Source organism: Thunnus thynnus, chromosome 22 (genome assembly GCF_963924715.1).
Source record: "Thunnus thynnus chromosome 22, fThuThy2.1, whole genome shotgun sequence".
Lineage (NCBI taxonomy): Eukaryota > Metazoa > Chordata > Actinopteri > Scombriformes > Scombridae > Thunnus > Thunnus thynnus.
This window is the reverse complement of record NC_089538.1, coordinates 16,954,734-16,975,854: the sequence shown is the minus strand read 5'-3', so window position 1 is coordinate 16,975,854 and position 21,121 is coordinate 16,954,734. Positions and strand designations below refer to the sequence as shown.

Genomic DNA, 21,121 nt, shown 5'->3' with positions numbered 1-21,121 from the left:
CATCTTGTTTCAGCAGGTGTAGCCGACAAAGTCTGATCTAGAAAGTCCTTTTTTTTTTTTTTTTTTGAACATCGTCCTTGATGGTGCCTTTATGTGTTTGTGGAGAGTGTTGGAAAAAATAGACCTGAATTCAATTTGACCTGGATAATTCAGACGGGCTACAGGAGCAATAGATGTGGTGTCGGTGTCATCAGGCTAATCGCTGCTTTAGTCTCATTGAACAATAAAAGTAAATTCTATAATTAAACTTTCTGAAATATCATCAGCAACAACATGTTTGTCCTGCTGCTGGAGCCGGACAATTATTCAGTGTCATCCTATACTGTCTTACAGTGGAGAAGCATCACAACAGTATGGTTACATGTTTGATTAGTTTTGACTGATGTAGGTTGTTGCTTTTAACCACCGTTTGATGTAATTTTGCATACATTTGTGATATATATTGATATTGATTTCAGCCATATTGCCCAGTCCTTCCACCTGCTACAAACGTCTTGAATAAAAATACTAACAAAGCTTCAATCTTTACTTAAGATTTCAGTGATCAGTACTTTGAAGATTTAGCTGATTCATGTATTTTCTTTCATCAGGGATGACTCACTTTACCTTGATTTTAGATGCTCTTCATTTACATTTTTCAAAAATTGGCCTGTGTTTCTGTGCGTCCGAAATGAGGAGCGTTTTGCCCCGGCTTTGTGTCAGGAACAGACTAATCCATGTAATGGAATGATAATGAGTTCGGAGAAGAGGAGCAGGGGAAGCTAATAAAGACGGAGGGTAAGACTCTCATTCTTTCTGTCAGCAACCAAACCCCGCACTGCCATTGATCACAATTAGCTAGGCGAGGAGATGGGGAGAGAGGCCTCACGTTACTTAAGAGAGGAGAGACGGGGCGGACCGGGCGCTACAGGGAAGGAGAAGGGTTGAGTTACCATTATGTAAGCAAGGGAGGAGAGCGTTGTCCTTAAGTGAGGAAGGAGACTTCTTAAGGAAATGTTGTCCAGAAGAGGAGAAGCAGGATCAGGGGAATAATTAAAAAGCAAAGGAGAAGAGGGAGAAGACAAGGACGTGTATGAAGAGGGGAGGAGCAAAGAGTAAATATAAGAAGACAGGTAGGAGAAGAGCGAGGATGAAGGAGTAAAAAGGAGGAAGAGGAGGAAAGAATGAGAACAAGATGACAGTGAAGATTGAAGGGGGTCAAAAGCTGATTACAGATGTTGTGAAGGTCGATGGAAAGACTGTTTTCCCTCTATACTGTGTACTTATCATGTTGTTTTGCTTGTATGACACGGCAAGGTCACACCTCCCATGACGAGCTGTTGTCAAGGGAACCATAGTCACCTTCCTCTTAAAGCCACAGACATTCACACCCACCTACACACACACACACACACACACACACACACACACACACACACACACACGCTTACATATTCAGACCTAGCCTCACACTTAATCCCCCTCAGTCACTTTACAGCACATTTTGACATTTTAATGCTTAAATTCTTCATCCATATTCATTGCCATCAAGGGGAAATCATGGCGGTTGTGGTATTGTCGGTGAGCCAGACTCCATTTGAGACTTTCTTCAGATGAATCTAGCGATGAAACAAGTAATGAATTAATCAGGTAGTCGCTCCGCAGGAAATCAAATGTGGAAACGTCTCATCACCAAAATAGACTGTGTGCATCTCTGAGGTCTAACGCATTTCCGTCCTCATGCAACATTTGCGAAGCCAGTCTGAAAAAGACTGAAGCTTGCATTGTTTACGTCCACGACTACTAGCTTTCAGTCTATTTCCTTCCTGCCACACGTTTCTTTATGGTGCTAACAGTGGTCAAAAATGCCACAAGGCGCCTTTTTAAACAGTTGATTTTCAAACATTTTGATTTGCATAATCCCTGAAGTAAGTCATACAGCAAAAATGATGGTTTAACTTCTAAAAAATGCAGATTTGACACTTTTCTATATTTTCTATGAGCTATCAAAAACACAGTACAAGTTGTGCTGATGATGGTCCTGACTGAAACTTTTTCTTTCACATTTTGGACATACAATAAAATGGCCTTGCCCCCAAGTTTTTGTCAAAGTAAAGCACCATTTTTTTCCTGTGTGTGTGTGTGTTACTACATTCAGCATCTTTGACGGACGTGCTGTCTTTGTTTCCTCAGAGACTGGCCTTTCCAGAATGTCAGAGGTCAGTCTTCCCACAGACATTATCGAGCCGTTCTCTACCTCCATCAGCTCTCCCTCCTTTCATCCACCCATGCCTTCTTCTTCTCTAAACAAATAAACATACACATAGCAATGACTGCTGGGAAAACACGAGGCGATATCGGCTAAAGGAGCATTAAACATTTATTTAGCAGTGGTGAGTCAGACCTTGCGCACATACACTGTGAGGTCTTCTCCCGCTTGTCCTATAGAGCCGTGGAGACTTTCTATGACAAATTGATGTACTCAGTAAACCCACCGAGGACACACACACACAATCTCTTTCCCACACACCAACACACACTCTGCACACAGAGGTCTTTCTCAACATGAGGTCTTGTCCATTCTTGCCTTTCATTACGTAATATCCAACAACTTTAGCATGGTTTCACAACAGCGAGGACAAGATCACAATGTGAAGTTCCCACATGTGAACTTGACAACCAATCCAGTAATTGGTAAAAATATTGTTTTAAAAAGTGAAAAACGCCCCTAAATGTTCCCAGAGCCCTACGTGGCATTTTCTGATTACTTGTTTTGATCAACTAACAGTCAAAAACCCAATAATTTTCAATAAAAAGGATACGAAACCAAGAAAAAACTTAAAATTATAACCATCTAATGTTTGGTATTTTTGCGTGACATTATTCTGAGCACTTTTAATTTGAATATCTCCACTTAGCAAATTTCATCTACTTATGAACACCACAAGACAAAAATGAGCTGTCCACCCCAAGAATACAGTAATTGTCCGAGCAACACTAGATTAACCTATTAATTGTTTACATTTTATTGAATGTTACAGTTCCCAAAGCCTAAACCAGTGAATATTTGGCATTTGTGCTTAAAGGTGCAATACATAAGAATTAGAAATTCCTTCCGGTGGCCATTTAGTGAACTGCATCCTGTTGCTGCCATGTGTGCTCACACTCTGTCAGCGCAAGCTAGCAGCAGAGCTAACATTAGCTAGCTAAAGCCACAATATCACAGTATATCTCACATGTTTTGCAGTAATGTTAGCTTACCTGACTCTGTGTTGTGGTGGGTGCCAGTTGTTTGTTGATGTTAGCGGACGCAATTTCTAAGCTAACTTTAGCTAATGTTAAACCCTGTTGGCGTTGGAGAGAGGCAAACTACTCTGGAGCACACATAAACATCACATCCTCTGGATTTTCACAGAAAAACCAGTCCTTCACATAGAAATCAGACCACTGTCATACCGAGAAAGTCTCATTTTTATTAAGTTATGTTACAACCCGTTCAGTTATTGGCAATAGAAAGCGATTAATACATGCTAATCGCTTCACAAGTCTTACATATAGTACCTTTTTAATAAAAGACACAAATGATGAATTGATTATCCAAATTGTTGCACATTTTCTGCCAATCAACCAGTCAGTTTTGCGGCAATATCTGGGGGTGAAAAGATGTCGATAAGTAATAGGACACTTAAGGATAATGCATCACATTCTCATCATCACACATAGGTTTGTAAAGGGACTTTCTGAAGCCTGGTTTGTTGCCATGGAACAGATTTTAAAAAAAATCCCAAATTTAGCCGAGGGGTTGGGATGAGATGCCTGTCAATCAAGCAAACGGGCCCAGCCAAGTGCTGTACACTTCTCTTCATTGGAAGTCTGAAAAATTGCCAAAACACACATTAGTAGAAGTGAAACTACTGTGTTGTAAGGAAAAATGTGTTGACATTTCACAAGAGAAGCTGGGGGTTTTCATAGTAGGAGGTTTTTTTTTCATATTTTGGAGCTGGCAGCCGTTAAAAAAACTGCAACTTCCACATCGGGCTTTACTTGTGGTTGTTGCGGCTTGGTCCAGGCATTGTCTGTAGTACATTGGAAACAGCAGAGACAAAGAGCATCTGTTTGTTGTATTGATCATGTGATGTCAAGTACACTGTAACTCGAAAGCTGGTCCTTTGACCTCACATTCTCAAGACTATGTGTCGTTGGGGAAGCGCATTACTCGACAAGGATGCACAGGTATCGACTTTGAGATGTGAAAAAGAGCAAGCCTCGCTCAAACGGCATCCGCTAATAGCCTTTACAGTTTGTTAAATTCTCTGTTGGCGCCAGACGGGTGGGGCTGTCAGGAAGTTTAGACATTCAGAAAAGCTCTTCAAAGCCAGTTTAGTAAGCTTTTGAGTAATTACTACTTTACACCTTACTCAACATGAGCTCTTAAAGTGAGTGTCCCACCCAGCTAGAGTTCCCTGCCTGTTGAAACAGCTACTTTACATAAAGCTGTAAGTTTGTACTCCAGGGGTTAGACACATGAAACCGTGTGTGGATTCATGACTAAAACTAAAACGCACAAGGACAGAAATGAGACAAAAAAAAGCTGCACCTACACACGGTTCTGTCTTCATCCTCACAAATAGATGGAGAGACTCCCTTTTCAAGCAAAAGAGCAAAAGAAGAAGTGCAATTTCACCAATTCTGTTGCATTGATTGGGTTATGGTGCAGTTGTCATCACACATTACACAATTCCTCACACGTCCCTTTAAAACCGTCATCAACAGTGATATCTCAAACATCAGAATGGTAATCAGTGACAACCAGCACTCTCAATCAAAACAGACTTTACAAAGTCCTTCGCATAAAGGATAAAGACGAAAATAATGCCTCCAATGGAAATAAAAACTATTTTTAGGTTCCATTTCACGCCTTATTTTTTTCTTCCCCGCCTCGTCATGTCGCCCTAGGTGAGAGTTTGCGTGGTCTGAAGTATGCTGGAGGTGTGCAAAATTTTTGCCACTCGTTATGTTTTTATAAATGTGTGGGAACAGCATATGAATGGCACATGCCCCAGGTCTTAATGATGCATAGTTTACCACCTACATCTAACTATAACCGTATCTTGTGTTTAAACTCAAAGCTCAGCTCCCTACTAAACTTTATTTATAGAACACCTCAAATACAATGCAGTTAAACCAAACGATATTACTGTGAGGAGAAGAAGAAGAAGAAACAGACGAAAGAAAAGAACAAGCTAAAAGAACATGCGGCATAGCAGCATACTGTATGAAAGGTCTTCTCTCTTATTATATGCTGCTTTTTCACTACATCTGATTCCAATAGACCCGCTGAAATTATGGCTGTCAGCCTTTCAGACTTGTTGACGTTCAGTAGATGAATCGAGGAGCAGTCTTTTTTTGTGAAAAAAAGAACCCGAATATCAGATTTGGGTCCAAAGAGAATTAAGTCCTATTGGGAATTAATCAAAATCCTGGCTCAGCTAGACCTCCTACAAGACAAATTGGTTTGTTGTTTTCACCATTATGCATTGCAGCCTATAATTATATCCCAGCCGTTGCAACGAGGAAGCAGGTTTGTAATTATTTGTGCAAGAAAGACGAAGCGGTGCTGCCATTTTCCCATTCTTTCTTCAGCACAATCGAATGCGTTGGCGTCGTATCTAACAGACGCTGCTCTGCTCCTTGCCATCATACACTGATGTATTTCTCTATAAATCCTCCTCTGCTCTTGTCTGTCCTTTTGTTCAGATTGATAATAATGCGCAGAGACTGTCGAGGTGTAGTGACAGGCTGTCGAGGAGAAGGGGCAAAGGAGTGAGAACTGGCCCAGAGAGGAAGCGTTTGTGGCAGGCGGACTGTTTTGACCTTTACCATGTGATTTCCCTCGTCAGCTGTGGTGACAAGTGCTGTGATTGTGTAGCAGACATGGCTTGCGCTGTGTTTTTTAAGCATTTGGCTGATTGTCTCATCCAGGAGGGAGTTATAGTAGTTAAGTAAAGAGTACAGGGGTCACTGCCGAGGTGCCCCTGGTAAATTTTCCTGTGAGAGAATGTAGAAAAACGAATGAAAACAACAGCTAAAGAGCGTAGTCATCTATTACTTCCACCCTACCTCTCTGTGGTTTCTACTTATTACTCATGAAAGGTTTTTCTGTGTGTAGGTGATAATGCTCTTGTTTTTAACTACTTTCCTTTGTAAAGACGTTGGTTGATCTTTAATCTGATGTTGTTAAAGAATAAAACTGGCTTTTGATGACATGTTTTAAATGGGGACTTGAAACGCACATGTTTTGGCACTGTCAGTGGTTCATGAACGCTGTGACGGATGTATTCAATGACTCTGAACTTCTGTTGTCAGTGTATGGTGGGCGGTCAGTAGAGCACACGTTGTAGGCAGTGAAATTGAAAACAGACGGAGCAACTTCAGCCTTTAGTCCGTCGGTCTGGCGAACCACTAGTTTGCCCGACTCAAAGAATGTAATCTTGCTCCAAAAAAATGTTCATTTAAAACCCTGAAGTCAAGGCTGTCTCTCTTCAGTGCCAGTAGCCAGCACAGCATTAAGTTACTGTTTTCCATTTCAGTGGCAGTTTATGAAAATGGACTGTTTTGTCCTTGGCTTTAACCCAATAAAACTCATTTGTACATCCAGGAACAATGAAATAGTGGCCTCCTTTTTGGTCTTTTTCTGTCCTGTGGTTTCCCAGTCTCCATCTTTCAACTGTCTCTACTGTTGTATCTGTGGAACTGAGCCAGTCCAACCAACCCCATGATGTCACAGGGTTATAGTACTGGTGGTGCCCTTGCCATGAAAGATATAATGCGTTTTTTCTTTTCTTTAATATTTTTTATATTTGTCATGTTTGTTATATAATTATTCATTGGAGTGGAAATCCTTTTAGTAAATTATGTTAACTTCACTGACTGCTTGATGTCCGCTTTAATGGCAGGTTTGTGTTTCAGCCAAGTACTGAAGTAGCGATTGCTGAAATCCCACTGGTACTTGCATCCATTTACTGAAGAACAATGAAGTACTGCTTGGCTTTTTACTGTAAGTTTATCTCAAGGGAAATTTTGAATTTGTTCATCCGCTACATCATGAGTAATGATCCAGTGAGCAGTTGATTAAGAGAGTAGTTTGGTGCCACAGTATACCTAATTACCGCGGTTTAACTTCGCTGAAGTCTTGACTCTGAATATATGTGGGGGAGTGAACAGCGAGCAGAGTCAGCGTTACGTCTTATTTCAGTCTTGATTCATTCAATGGTCGAGGAGTTTTAGGAGCCTCTGAAAGCTGTAATCCACAGCTATGATGTCCAATGATGAAGGCCCCTGTGGTGTCATAAACATTTACTGTCTCTTCAGCTTTGTGATTGATCACACTCTTGGAGGGAAATGCTACGGAGCAGGTACAGCCTAATGATGTACATCTGATGTGTGCCAACTGCCAAAATTGACAACGTACAAACTATCAGACCTTTAGATTCTTCATTGAAAGACAGTTTACAATGTAAGGACCTCTATAATCCAAATAGACACATTTTAAGTGTAGTCTAGTCTAGTGTGGCTAGGATTTAGCTTCATATCTCCAAAAGCACTTTTAAGTTTTCTTCCAGAAGTGGGAGTTTGATTCATGACTGTCAATATGATAAGCGGTGCAATCCAATACAACATTAGAAACGATACCCTCTAAAAATGACCACATGGTGAAACAACACCTTTCTGACAGAGTTTCCACAAAGAATTAATTAAATATGCTTAAAAATACTTACTAATACTTTATTTTTGTGTGTTATTTTGTGGTGTTATAAATGTGTCAATAGGACTGGGTATCAAACCTTAATAGTTTTTTTAATATAGACAAACTTTGGTCGATACCAAAAAACTGTCAATGTACTGAAAGTTGGCTTCAAATGTCTTCTCACATTCGTAATTGTGTTCATTTATTCTTAGACTATTTTATTTTAACACATAAAATGTTAAAACTTTGGCATTTTGTTAAATAAAAAGGGTTTTATTGAGTGTTCAGTGGACAGCTTGAAGTGCTAGCTTGATGTGCTAGCTTGACGTGCTAGCTTGACAGAGGGGCTGGATGTGCAGGGTTGGCGGTCAGCTGCCACTAAAAGAGGAGAAATGTGACTCCAGAAAACTCCAAAGTTGTCTTATTTGCATGTTATGTCTTCTTATGTCTTGTTTGATTGTATCATTTTCCTTTCTTTCAAAAAAAAGGACGATTTTGAAATGTGTTAGTAAAAAAGCTGCAACTCCCACTTTATCTCTGACTCTACTAGCACTTCATTCATCTCTTTTTCTTTGCCTGTATGCCTATTTGTTTTATAGTCTGACTCTCCCTTCCTCTTCTCCTCCACCCATTTCCTCCCCCCCTGCCTCCCTAATGGCTTACCTCAGGTGCTTCAACCCCATCCCAAATCGACCCCTGGCACCGGGCCTCCTCTGCCTCCTCTCCACCTTGATTCATTCCACTCAGATCCAGCAGATGTAAGCAGAAGCTGCACTTAGCTGCCCTTTCTATCAGAGGGAGAGAAAAAATTGATTTACTTTTATTCATAGGTTTAGCCTCTCCTGGCCACTTTGATCTCGCGCAGAAAGCCTCGGGATTGACGAGAAAGGGCCCGTCTGTGTTTGTCGCCGAGTTTTTTCGGCGGTTGCATCAACAGTCGAGCCACTTGACAGCCGGACCGTTTCAGTGGGATGTTGGGATGCGAGCCGCTGAAAGTAAGATGAAAGGCCATAAGTGGGATGGATTTGGAGGAAGGCCCGGGTGAGATGAGAGGGAGTTGAGGGTGGAGAGAGGTGTCTGGATCAACGCTGCAATGTTTCTGACCACTCTGTCTTCCTGTAATCTTATAGCTGTCATTAAAGGTTACATCGGAGTGTGTGTCTTCTCTGTAGATGTCATCATTTATAAACCCCAGTAACTCCTGTCTTGCAAATTAATCTTCGTAGGGCTTTAGGGATTAGTTTCATTATTAATTAATGTGTTGATTAGTTTCTTATCAATGTCTTTCAGTCAGGAAACTCACATGGAATAGATTATTATGTATTGGCATTTAAGCTCTGAGCTCATCAACCCCCGCATGGATGCATCACACTCAGCACAGTGAGAGTGTGTATTCAGAGCCAAAAAGGCAGAAAGTTATTGGTGCAGGTACACAGTGATATTGCAAAGGGTGCATTGAATGTACATTTTTCAGCCAGAGCTTGCGTGCAACTTTTGCTTCATTCATTATTTAGTCTATGATGAATAAAAAATAGTGAAAAATCTCACTCACAGTTTTCTGGAGCCTAAAGTGACGGTCCAAAAAAACCCAAAATATATTCAGTTTACAATGATATAAAACAGAAAAGACAATCACATCCTCACATTCAAGATTCAATTAGTAGATTGAAATCAGAGTAATCAGCAACTATTTTGATAATGGAGTAATCTTTTCAGTTGTTTTTCAAGCAAAAACAACAAAAATGTTTAAGGTTCCAGCTTCTCAAATGTGATCATCTGCAGTTTCTTTGTTGTCTGACAGTAAATTGAATAACTTAAGGGTTTAGACTGTCAAAACTGACAATCACCATGGGCCATTTTTCCTTCATTTTTTAGTATTAATTGATAATATAGATCATTGTTAGTTGCAGCCCTAGTTGGCATTTTTGCTTGATAAATGGCCCTGAATGATTAATCAAAATTTGTGCAATTAACTTTTGACTAATCAATTAATTAAGGGATTGTTTCAGAACTAAATCTACGCTGCATCTGGAACTTTCCACCGTTTCCGAGTGTCTGAATTGTACCTTAAAAATTTACTATTGTGTCCTCAAAAATTGCCATAATGGAAAGAGAAACACCAGATTTTCCTCTCCTCTCCTCTCCTCTCCTCATTAAAACTGAGACTGCCCTGGAACAAGCGACTTTTTTTTCTTTTTATATTTGCGATGTCAGAAAGTTCCTCTCTTTCATCACACCGTGTCAGCCTCTGTCATCCCCAGATCTCCATTCTCTCTGTCGATGTCTCCCTCGATTTTCATGTCTCTCTCTCCCTGCTCCCTCCCTCTCTCCTCTTTCTTCTTTGTCTGGATGCTCGCTCGTTTCCTCCTCTCTGTATTCATCGCCGCCTCCGCATCTCCTTTTTATTTGTCATTTTCCTCCATCCATACTCCTTGTTTCTCTCCCTCTCTTTTCTCATCCTTTGTCAGCCCGTCTGTCTTTTTGCATTTTTCTGCGTATCATTCCTTGTCATAATATTCTACCTCATATGTCTGTATTGTTCCTTTGTTTTCTCTGCTTGATTCCACCCAGCCAACCCCGCCAGGTCTATTTTAGTGGTTTTACTTTTTGTCTCTAAAGCCCTGGAGATGAATTATTGAACAGACTGACCCCTGGCTGCACAGCTGCTGTTTGGGTGTGGCGTGTGTGTGTCCTTCCTCTGATTCCATTTCACTATCTTAAGTGTTTCTCGTCTTGTATGTCTCTCTCTCTCTGTGTGTTTTTGAACAATTGAAGCGTATCTTTCTAACGTATGTACCTTGTGTTTGTAGTGAGAGCGTGTGTGTGCATTTCGTGCTGTTTTTGTGTGTTCAAAGGAAGGCGGAGATGAAAGTTTTACTTACACAGACGTTGTATGTTTCTTGGACGTTTCTCAGATGGAAGACATACAATCATTGTGTGTGTGTGTGTGTTTTTGTGCGCTGACGTAAATGTTGGCTTCTGTCGGGAAAAAGGACACTTACAAAAATAGCAAACCATTTACAAGCCCATCACGGGCGTCTTTTTTTAACAGCCTGTCCTCAGAGGAAACACAGAACTGCAATAAATGCCTCTTATTTTTTTTTTGCTTCGTTTGACGGTTTTCTTGAGAGACAGAAAGTAAAGATGGGAGCAGGAAGGGTGAAGACGCATTACCAACGTCACAAGCTGGTTTTGCGCCTATACTATCATGCATACGTTTGGTCCAGCTTATGCATCTGATCTACCAGGATGCACTTCTACTTCAATAAAAAAGTATTGACTTTAAATAAATGTTGTAGAGATATACTGGTCCAATCCACTGGATGGAGACTGGTGCCGATACTGACCTTATTAAGCGTATTGGGTGTCGCCCAGATATGACCGTTCCACATTAAATCCCTTTTTTTTCCCGTCAAGGTCCCTTTTAAAATTGAGTGTTCCCACCCTCACTTACATAGATTCAATTACGGCAGCCTCATGACTCAGTGTTTAGTGCCACAGCAATCGCTGGTACACAACATTGCCTTATTTACCACTATATGGCAGGTACTGGATCGGTACTCGGCAGGTAGTTTGTGTTGCTAGTTTAAAGAAAAAGCTGGATCAGGCATCTCTAATATCTTGTTTTTGTGTTTTTTACTCTTAAGAATTTTACCACGTAAATACAAATATCAGTTTGCCAAGGTTTTCTTTTTTGGAAGGTTTGATCTCATGATCAGTTTAGTGAGTAGACTTTCTATTTTATAAAAGTGTATTTTTTATAATTTTAATGGAGGTTAGTGTGTATTTCTCAGACACTTGGTCCACCTCTGCTATAAGACACTGCAGGAAAAGGAGCCAACTGCTGTTTAATATCACGAATTTCAATAAATTTCAAACCGGAAAGCTTTCATCTACAGGACGGCTTCTCAGACCTTTAACCCTTCAGTTACACTGTCCTGAAGCTGAGCTGATGTAGTGTTTAATTGGATAATATAAAGCAAAAAATGTAAAGGTCTATTTTGGTAGCATCAGTCAATAACACTGTATCAGAAGTGTTTGTTTCTCTAGTCTTTGAATGGAAAGCAGTAGCTATTTCACTGTGAGGCTTTCACTACCCTTTGAGAGCTTTTCATCCATTTTGCACTTTCCAGGCAGAACTAATGTTCATCAGAGGGAATTGCATAAGTAGGGAGATAAGCAGCACAAAAATCTGAGCGTAAAGAAACTCAGCCACAGTCGATTTCTCTTGGCTGGCAAGCTTGTTAGCCGTCCACTCTGAACCTGGCAGCTCGGCTCTGTAGGGGGAATGAATGGACCTTTGATGACTTGTTGATCATGTTATTAGTAGCTCGCTCACGCTGTCGGACGGTGCACCACGATGCCTCCGGATATGTGTCTTCTAATCTCGGTCTCGCTCTGTGTGTTTACCACAGGCTGTTCAACCTGACTCTGAAGAAGCTGATCATGCTGAAGGAGCTGGATAAAGACCTCACCTCCGTGGTCATCGCCGTCAAACTGCAGGTACGAGACGTCTCTGTAAAGATGACGGAAGATAAAATGTTCAGGATGGTAATTGAACACTAACTGCTGGTTCACTTTAATTCACAAAAAACATACTTCTGTTCTACTTCAACATTAAATATACACATCTAAAACCTAACAGTACCCTAATTTTAGTGATAATCATCATTATCGCCATAGCAACAGTGTTCAAATATTAAAATCTTGAATTTAAAGACAACAAAAAAAATGTCTACAGGGGAAAAAGTGTTTGTAACTTCTAATTAAACCTTTCTGATAAACAAAAAATCTATTTGTGACACGGTCAACTGTGTTTTTTCAAACTCAGCGTTCAATAAGCAATTATTTATTTAGCTCTAATCAGCATTATTGTTTATTTTAAGACTTGTGCCAAACTAGTAGACTAGAAGGTGTTTAAATGTTGCTGAATAAACCACAAAAAGGAGCTTTTTTTTTTTTTTTTTTCCATTGTCTGTTTTTGTGGTTGTGTTCATTGTTCTACCAAGTCAGGTTATTGGATCTGGACGCACTTCCTCCTCTCTGTTTACAACGAAAACGAACTTTTCCTCATACTCAAGAGGGAACAGAGAAGCTTCCAGTTCTCTTTCTTAATGCTTGTTGCTGTTAAAAGTTAAATATTGTTACAGTTGGACAGCCTGCTGACGGCGTACTGTAACTTCAAAGTATAAACTTCAAGAGTAGGTGGACGGATTTGGTCTAATATCAGACCTGAAAACATAACTAGAATCAGTTTGTACTCGATCCACGTTTATTCTGTTGTGCTTCATTTACATTCATTGTGTACTTTGCTTTGTCTCTATTTGTTTTGGGTCACTAAACACATTTCTGACACTTTCTCCCTTAAGTCACTTCCACTTTCACAACAATACACTTTCAGATTCCAGTTTCTGCTTCGTGTCTCATCACTCTCCGTCTTTTTTTTTTATCTAAATAAACAAATAAATTCTTTGTCGTTTCTGGCACATAACAATACACTTGAAGCTGTTTTAATTATTCTTCCATGCTGCTGCTGCCACCTGCTCAACCTTCCCTCGCTGCTCCCTCCTACAGTAGAAGTCAATTTGCTCTCCTTCGCCTCCCTCTTCCTCTGCCTCCTTTTGCTCCCACATTCCTCTCCCCTGCATGCGGCTGATGAGAGCTCACTGTTTCAACTCCGCTGGAGTTAGCCGGGGCCACGCTCATAGTGATCTCCTCCTTACAGTCTTCTTTCTTTTCTCTGCTCTCACGACGTTCTCTCTTTTGTCTTCCTCTCCTTCTGTCGCCTCCTCAGGGCTCCAAGAGGATCCTGCGCTCCAACGAGATCCTGCTGTCATCGGCGGGGCTGACAGAGACCGACCTGCAGCTCACTTTCTCCCTGCAGGTAAAGACGGGTTCAGAGAGGTTAGATGCCTCTCAGGCAAATACAAACAAAAACCTTTGTTGTCGTAGTCTTTTTGTTTAAACAAAAGCAGGAATTACGCAACAAAATAAGCTTAAAGCATCTTTTTTTATGAACCTTCCAGCACCCTCCATCCCTGAAAAACTCCTAGTAGTCCTACATTTTTTAAGAGACTGAGCTGCTCTAGCTTCAAAGGAAAATCCACCCTCAAAATCTTTTGAACCTAAAAGTAAAAACGAGATAACTGTAAAGCTGTTAAGACGCATATGTGATGCACGGCTGTAACTGGATATGGAATTATTCTCTGAGGAGAATAATTGCCTTTTTTAAGCTGCCAATAATATCAGCTGATGATAGTTTGTTGTGGATATACTAATATCAGCGTATGTGTTGGCCAATAAACAAAAAATTACAGCACAGAAATACCAAAGAGACTGTAAAGTGTCCCAACTCAGTACATATCTTGGTCATAAAATTCTTAAATGACCAAATTTAAGGTGCTCTTATGTAATTCTTCTATGTAAAAAAACAAAACAAAACCCTAACATTAGCCAATATATCTTACTCTCACATATCTGCATCAGTCAGGCTCTACATGAAATACCTTGTAGGCTTGATTCCTACCAAAAAAAAGCTACTTTACCTCTTAATAAACAGGCAAATATAGTGCAAAACAGCCCTCAGCGTTTGCATGAGGATGGAGATAAAGTCGATCATTCGTAGGCTTACTTATCTCCTGCAACCTTGTGGTGCTACAGATGACAAAGCTGATTTACATTTTTGTAAATGTTAATGCAAATTACCCAAAAATTAATTTTGGGCCACAGTAATGACACAAAAACCTTGTGGAAGGACAGTTTCTAATTAGTTATAATAAAAGCACTCAAAATATGTCATAGTATGTTCCCAGTGTCATGCAAGTTTTAGCTTCACCTTCTGATGGTGGATTTATTTTTTTCCAACGTTACGAATGTCTTTGTTGCACAGATGCATAGATGTCACATGTCGTGAGCTCCACATGTACATCATCACTGCACCCTCGTACAGAATATGTAACATTCACTATCTGTGCATTCAGGCAGAGCATGGTTAATGTAATTCCCAGTTGGGTTTCTTCTGCTCTACATCATCTTTTTCCAATTTCCATGTTTCTAAATGCTGCTAAAAGGTCAGGGAGTTTCTCTCCCAGGATCTTAGCGAGTGCAGTGAGCCCGACATTATACATTAAACATTAAACTTTCTACAGCGGCGGCGCTGCAGAGAGGAAGCCTATTAAATACCGAGCGGCGGCGGCGGCGGCGGCGGAGTGATTTCATGGCTTTGAACATTGTTACAGGAGTCGCTTTTGTTCCATTTATAGTGCTGCTGGTGAGATCCTTAATGATGGGGTTATGTCATAGTTCGGATGTGACTGAGTGGTTTGTCACTTCAGGACACCAGAGACAGGTCAGCGGGTGCGGATGCCTTACGCAACGAGCCAGTTAGATCAGCCTAATTATCATGACCAGGGAAACAAATATCATCAGTTTGCATCTGAGCCCGTCTAGCAAGTCAATCACCCTCCTGTCAGCTGATTTTGTGTATCTATGCATGTTTGCTTATATATATATATATATATATATGTATGTGTCTGCAGTACCCACACTTCCTGAAGAGGGACGCCAACAAGCTTCAGATCATGCTGCAGCGACGGAAGAGATACAAGAACCGCACCATCCTGGGCTACAAGACCCTGGCCCTGGGACTCATCAACATGGCGGAGGTATCATACCTTGATTCAACCCTCAAGCATCAGATCATTTAAGTTCAGCATCGAAGTTTTAAAAAGAAAAATCCACTAACTGAAACTCTCATCAGTGTGTCATCAGTCTTTGATGTTCAGTGCCTACGGGAGTGTTTTTGCTGATGGTAGCTCATTTCTTGATCTACTTTCTAGATTTCGAGTTTTCAGCATCATCTCAGCAAATTTATCAGCAAATCAGGCCGGCTCGGGTGTCGTCATATGATCTTAGTGTGGATCTTGCGGTCGTTGATGTGTGTTTCTCTGTGCTCTGTTTGAAGAGAGACAGGGAAAACGAGTTCCACACTCGGGTCACGTGATGGCATCTGAACAAAGCTCCAGTTAGTGATGCAAAGTGCAAAGAATCTCTCCTTCAAAGCTCCTCATTTTCTTCCTCTACTTCAATTGCTACTTTTTTATTGCTTAGTTATTTCCTACATTTCCCAGCATGCCTTTGAGCAACCCTATAGATAGATAGGATAGATATATTTTCCTAACACTGTCGATAAGATGTCGGCCTGCTTCAAACAGTATGGAGTGCAATTGTTCGGTGGGTAAGCAGACCCTTACAACCTCTGCTTCGTGGGTGTGCTGAACATGGAGTGGAGGCAAGTTTATGGATGTCCATCTGTCCAAGTGTTCATCTCAATTTTTGCAACTTTGACCATGTTTAAAGGGGACATATCATGCCTTTTTGTAATATTCTGTTGTTTTTATACTGTCATGATGTTGGATGTCTATGTTAAACATGGTCAAAGCTCCAAAACTTGAGGTGAACGTATGTACAAATGCTCCCTGAAAGTCAAAATCCAGCTACTATCCATCCTGCTACTATCTTTCCTACTACGTTTGTTTACAAAGCCTGCAGATGTGAGCTAAAATAGCCTGTTTCAGACAGAGGCTGAACTGAGGGGCTGCATTAAGGGCCAGTTTAAGATAAATAAAGAGTTCTCTGGACTGTAAATCATATAAAGATATCCCAGTAGGGCCCCAGAATATAAATATATATCTAGAAATGTGTATGATACATCCTATTTAACATGTACTGTGCACTAAAAGGCACTAAAAGTATAGTGAGAATGCATACAAAAATATTTTTTTGCTATTTTATATATTTGACCAATTAACTTCATACAAAGTTCAGTAAACAGAAGAAACCTAAATGAAATCACCTGCATACTGTTTTTCAAGGTAGGTCGGTTGTTCCTGCATCTTGGAGAAGATGCCACTCTTCTTCTGTGGATTTAAAGTTGCTTCTGTCTCTTCATGTGATCCCAGACTGACTCCATGTTGTTGAGATCAGGATTCTGTGGAGGTCATCATCTTTTGCAGGACTCCTTGTTCTTCTTGTCGCTGTGAAAATAGTTCTTTATGGCTCTGGCTGTATGTTTGGGGTCATGCCAAAGAATACATTTGGGACCAATCAGATGCCTCCCTGATGGTATTGCAGAATCTAAACATCTTAAGTGCCTAAAACTTTTACACAGTACTGTATGTTGGACGCCATAACACTCATAAATCACAAAAAACACAACCCCCCCCACCTCCATTTGTCTGTAAATAAATAGATTTTATGTTAGAATATGAGGAACACAGTGTTTAGTGAATGGACTCATTAACGGTCGATTATAAAGGAAGGAGATGAATAAAGAAAGTTTCACACGTTACTTTGAGCTCCTCTGCAGATCCGTAATATTTTTAGCACAGAAGCATCTCCGCAGCAGCAGATGGTGGTTAAGCTGCACGTTTAAGGCCAAGTCAGCTGTGAGTTGTCGAGTCAGCAGAGTCACGTTCTATTCAGCCAGACAAATGTCCCCGCTGATCCGAGCTGTTGACCCAACAAACTACCGGTCAAAGCCTCATTTCCCTAAACATCCAGCCTCACTGCCTCCTGCTTCAATCCAATCTCAGTTTAACTGTGTTTCACAAACGTGTTTTCCTAATTTAATATGAATCAGAATAATGGAAGCGATCCTCTCTCGTGTGTGTATAATGACGCTTCCTTTCATGCAGATCTATTCTTCCGTGTTTTTTTCGTGCGATCACTCTTAAACTTATTTAGCGTTAACCTTTACTTCACCTTCATGTAAACCCAATTCAAGCGAGTGCACTTTATCGAATCAAACTCAGATTTTGATCTTTTGGCCCGGCGTTCTCTCCTCGGCCACCATAAACGTCGCCATAAATCAAACATTCAATTAAATTTTGGCCCCAAAAAAGCTCCTTGCGTTCTCTGTCTCTCTTAATATGAAGCCTTTTATAAAAGGGTTGTGATTTATGACGTGTGTCTGGACTCGTGTATGTGTGTGCATGTGACTTCTACCTTACGAGTGGTGGCTTTCATAAGCCGTGTCTGTCAGTGAAGTCAGAATTACTACAGTATAAAACACCTTGAACAAACTGGTGCACTACTTTATGGAGAGAAAAGGACATAAATACAGACTTAATCAAGAGGAAGGTTTGATGCACAGGATGTTTACATTCTCAACAGATTGACGAGCCTCTTATCAAGAGCAAGTTAAACCACATAAAACAGCAGAATAAGCTTATAGAGTGTATGAATAAAGAAATATTTCCTGTGAACCCTTCAGCTGAACTGCCAGTCTTGATAGAGAGACTTCTTTATGTAAAGCAATGTCTTCATAGATGCCTGCTGGCAGAGTAAAAATAAAGTCAAATTTTATTCATGAATCTCTTCGAACAGACAGGTTCGCTGCAAAGTGCTTCACAGGGGGGGCCAAAGGACACAAATGCAGACTCATACGCATGACAGGTTTAAACTCATTTCCTTCACAGTCGCCATGAAAGTCCGTGCAGAACAAATTCTGCAGGTATTCCTGCCCGAAGGCTCCCCCCCCGCCCGCCCGTGTGTGTGTGTCCGAAAAATACCACGCTAGAACGGACACAGTCGGGCTCTCGGTTCGTACGTTTCCATCCAAAGTCACAAAGAAATGTTGTTTTGATTGAGTCGTGCTTCTGTAATATGACAGATGCGCCGGTTTCCGCTGACCCAGCGAGATGAACTGTTGAACCAGAATTTTAAAGTCCCCCCTTCAACTGAAAAATATGTTTTGCTTGTTGTTGCTTCAGTCGGATGTTTGAGCTTCACTGTGCAGAGTTTGACGCTAGAAGGCTGTTTTCACGTTCATCTGCTGCGCTCATCAACAGTCTTGAGTTTAAGGCGCGTACCTACGAGGAGGATTTGTGACATCACGACTAATCTGGAGCCAATCGTGGTCCAGTATTCAACTCACACAAGTGTGATGTGGAAACTTGAAGCCTCCAGTGCACAAACACTGAGAACAGACTTTACAGTGAAGAAGAAGACATGAAATGGTGATATATTCTGGATTTTTCAATGAGGAAGAAGAAGTAGATGTCATTTTAAGGATTTAAGGATGAGATTATATCACCCGCCTTGTTCTGGCCTTTCTTCACTGGTCAGTTTGAACAATGATTTTATGGATTATGAATAAAGCACTTCATTGATTGGCTTCTAGCTACAGTATATTGCTGCAGTAGCCTCAGATCCTCAGTATCTGTCGCAAGCGATGATCAAAAGGTGGTGATATAAACGCATGAACGACCTTCTCAAGATCATCTCCGGGAAAAAGGAAAGACCTGATTTATGACGTCATCGGCGGAGGAGGGCAGCTGTTAAAATATCCGATGTTATTACCGGTTGTTATTTTTTTAACGCACCATGAAATCACCGCTAAAGATACATTATTTTACAAGAAATAAAAAGTGAGTGAGATTACATAAAAAAAATAACGGGATCTAAAAGGTTTTTGTCATTTATTGTGTGCTCATGCTTTTATGATTTTGAGAAATCATTTAATCTCTTGAGTTTTCCATTTAGCCAGGATTTTTGCTCTGCTTCACATATCTTTTTTTTAATTTTTTTTTTTATGCTTCGTCATTGCATCCCAGAGCGCATTAACAACGGCAAGTGAAAATAATCAAGCTTAAAACGCTGCAATTATCCTTGAGATAAAAGTATGTTTCAAGAGGGAAAAAAAAAATCCAGTGCACGCCGTTCAACATAATGCACCGCGTGAGTCAAGGCAACGGTTTTTAACTGCATTTTTACAAAGCGATGGCAGAGTTTCAGAAGATAAACCTTGCAGTAAATCCATCGGTGAGTTTAGACAACAGAAAAGAAGCCAAATTATACCGGTGTTACTCATTAACCATGCATATTGCGTGTTCGTGATGTTTGCCTTGTCAAATTTGCATAATTGTTCTTCTGACTGGAAAAAAAACGGTTAAAATTAGCCGCCGCAGTGAAGCTTTGGAAAGGCTACTGGCAGCGTTTGAAGCGTCTGAAGCAGGCAGGATGTATGTCTCTCTCCTTTTAAAGTGTGGCTAAGACTGTCTCTGTAATAAGCTGCACAGACTTCATTACCTCACTGAGTGTGACCAGACTGCTGAGAGAGGTTGGATGTCACTCAGATACACACACACACACACACACACACACACACACACACACACACACACACACACACAGGAGACATGATGCTGCTGTTTGCTGCAGAGGCAGAGAGAAATGCAGTTTGCTGTCTCACACGTGTCTTTTTTTGTGACAGTCTTTGGTTTTATTAATCCCCGACTGTTATTTTTGTTTATCTTATCTTATCTATACTATTTTTTTCTTCTCCTCAGCCCATTATCATCCTCTTCTAGACATCTGCTTCACGTCTGCCCTCGTTTCTTCGCTCGCCGCTGTCTGTCTGTGTTTCTCTCTCCGTCTGCTGGACCTTCGTTTCGGTCTCTCTCCTCTTCCTCTAATGCCGGTTAAATCATGTGATGTCCAGTGTTTGTCCCTGCTGTGTGTGTATAAGAGGACCACGATTTGGGGGGGGAAAAAAATGTGTATTTGCATAATGAAACAGCTGCTTTTGGGAGCTTGTAACCATTTTATTCAAACCATACAGGGGAGCAAAAGTGTCACTCTCATTAAAAGACAGTCAATGACACAGAATGCGTCTGTTTTCTCAATAAATATTCAGTTTAGAGATAATATCCTCATGCGATGTGAGATTAGATACCATCTAGGATTTCCTTTCTATCATGACACATCTCAAATATCATCTCCCTGGTCTTAAAAGAGGCATATTGGTTTGATGATGTGGTTTTCTTTCTTAATAAAGGCACATATTTGATCATCATATCCATTGTTATATCACTAAACAATGAAAATGTCTTCTGAAGGAAACGTTTGAATGAAGATACATCCAACATCCATAAACTTGAGATTCTTGACATCATTCTTGACGTCACTTGTGTCTTTTTGTGAATATGTCTGGAAAACCTTTTTTTTTTGTTCTCCTTCCAGGTGATGCAGCATCCCAGCGAGGGGGCCCAGGTCCTGGGGCTCCACAGCCAGCTGAAGGACGCCTCCGTGCCCGTCGCCGAGGTCAGAGTCTACTCCCTGTCCAGCCAGCCGATCGACCACGAGGGACCCAAAGCCAAGATGTCTGGTGAGGACAGGTTTTTCATCTCACCTTTGTCCTCCTCTCTCTGTCGTTCTGTCCTCATTATTTAATTCTCTTCCTCGTCCGTCTCCAGATCGTTCCCCGGACATCGACAACTACTCCGAAGAGGAAGAAGAGAGCTACTCATCAGAACAGGAGGGCAGCGATGACCCCATTCATGGACAGGTGTGTTTGGATAATAGTTGATTCATCTCTTTGTTACTCAAGCCCTC

At 40.8% G+C, this 21,121-nt stretch overlaps 1 protein-coding gene across 2 annotated transcripts in view; it reads left to right on the top strand.

Annotated features, from left to right (window-relative positions):
- The window catches only part of LOC137174023 (phosphofurin acidic cluster sorting protein 1), a 70,006-nt gene that overhangs the window by 25,978 nt on the left and 22,907 nt on the right, over nt 1-21,121 (top strand). For both annotated transcript variants that reach the window (XM_067579006.1, XM_067579005.1), the window contains exons 2-6: nt 12,142-12,229; nt 13,521-13,610; nt 15,265-15,390; nt 20,750-20,894; nt 20,983-21,074. In XM_067579006.1, coding sequence (XP_067435107.1) covers nt 12,142-12,229; nt 13,521-13,610; nt 15,265-15,390; nt 20,750-20,894; nt 20,983-21,074 — 541 coding nt within the window. The remainder of the gene's footprint in view (nt 1-12,141; nt 12,230-13,520; nt 13,611-15,264; nt 15,391-20,749; nt 20,895-20,982; nt 21,075-21,121) is intronic.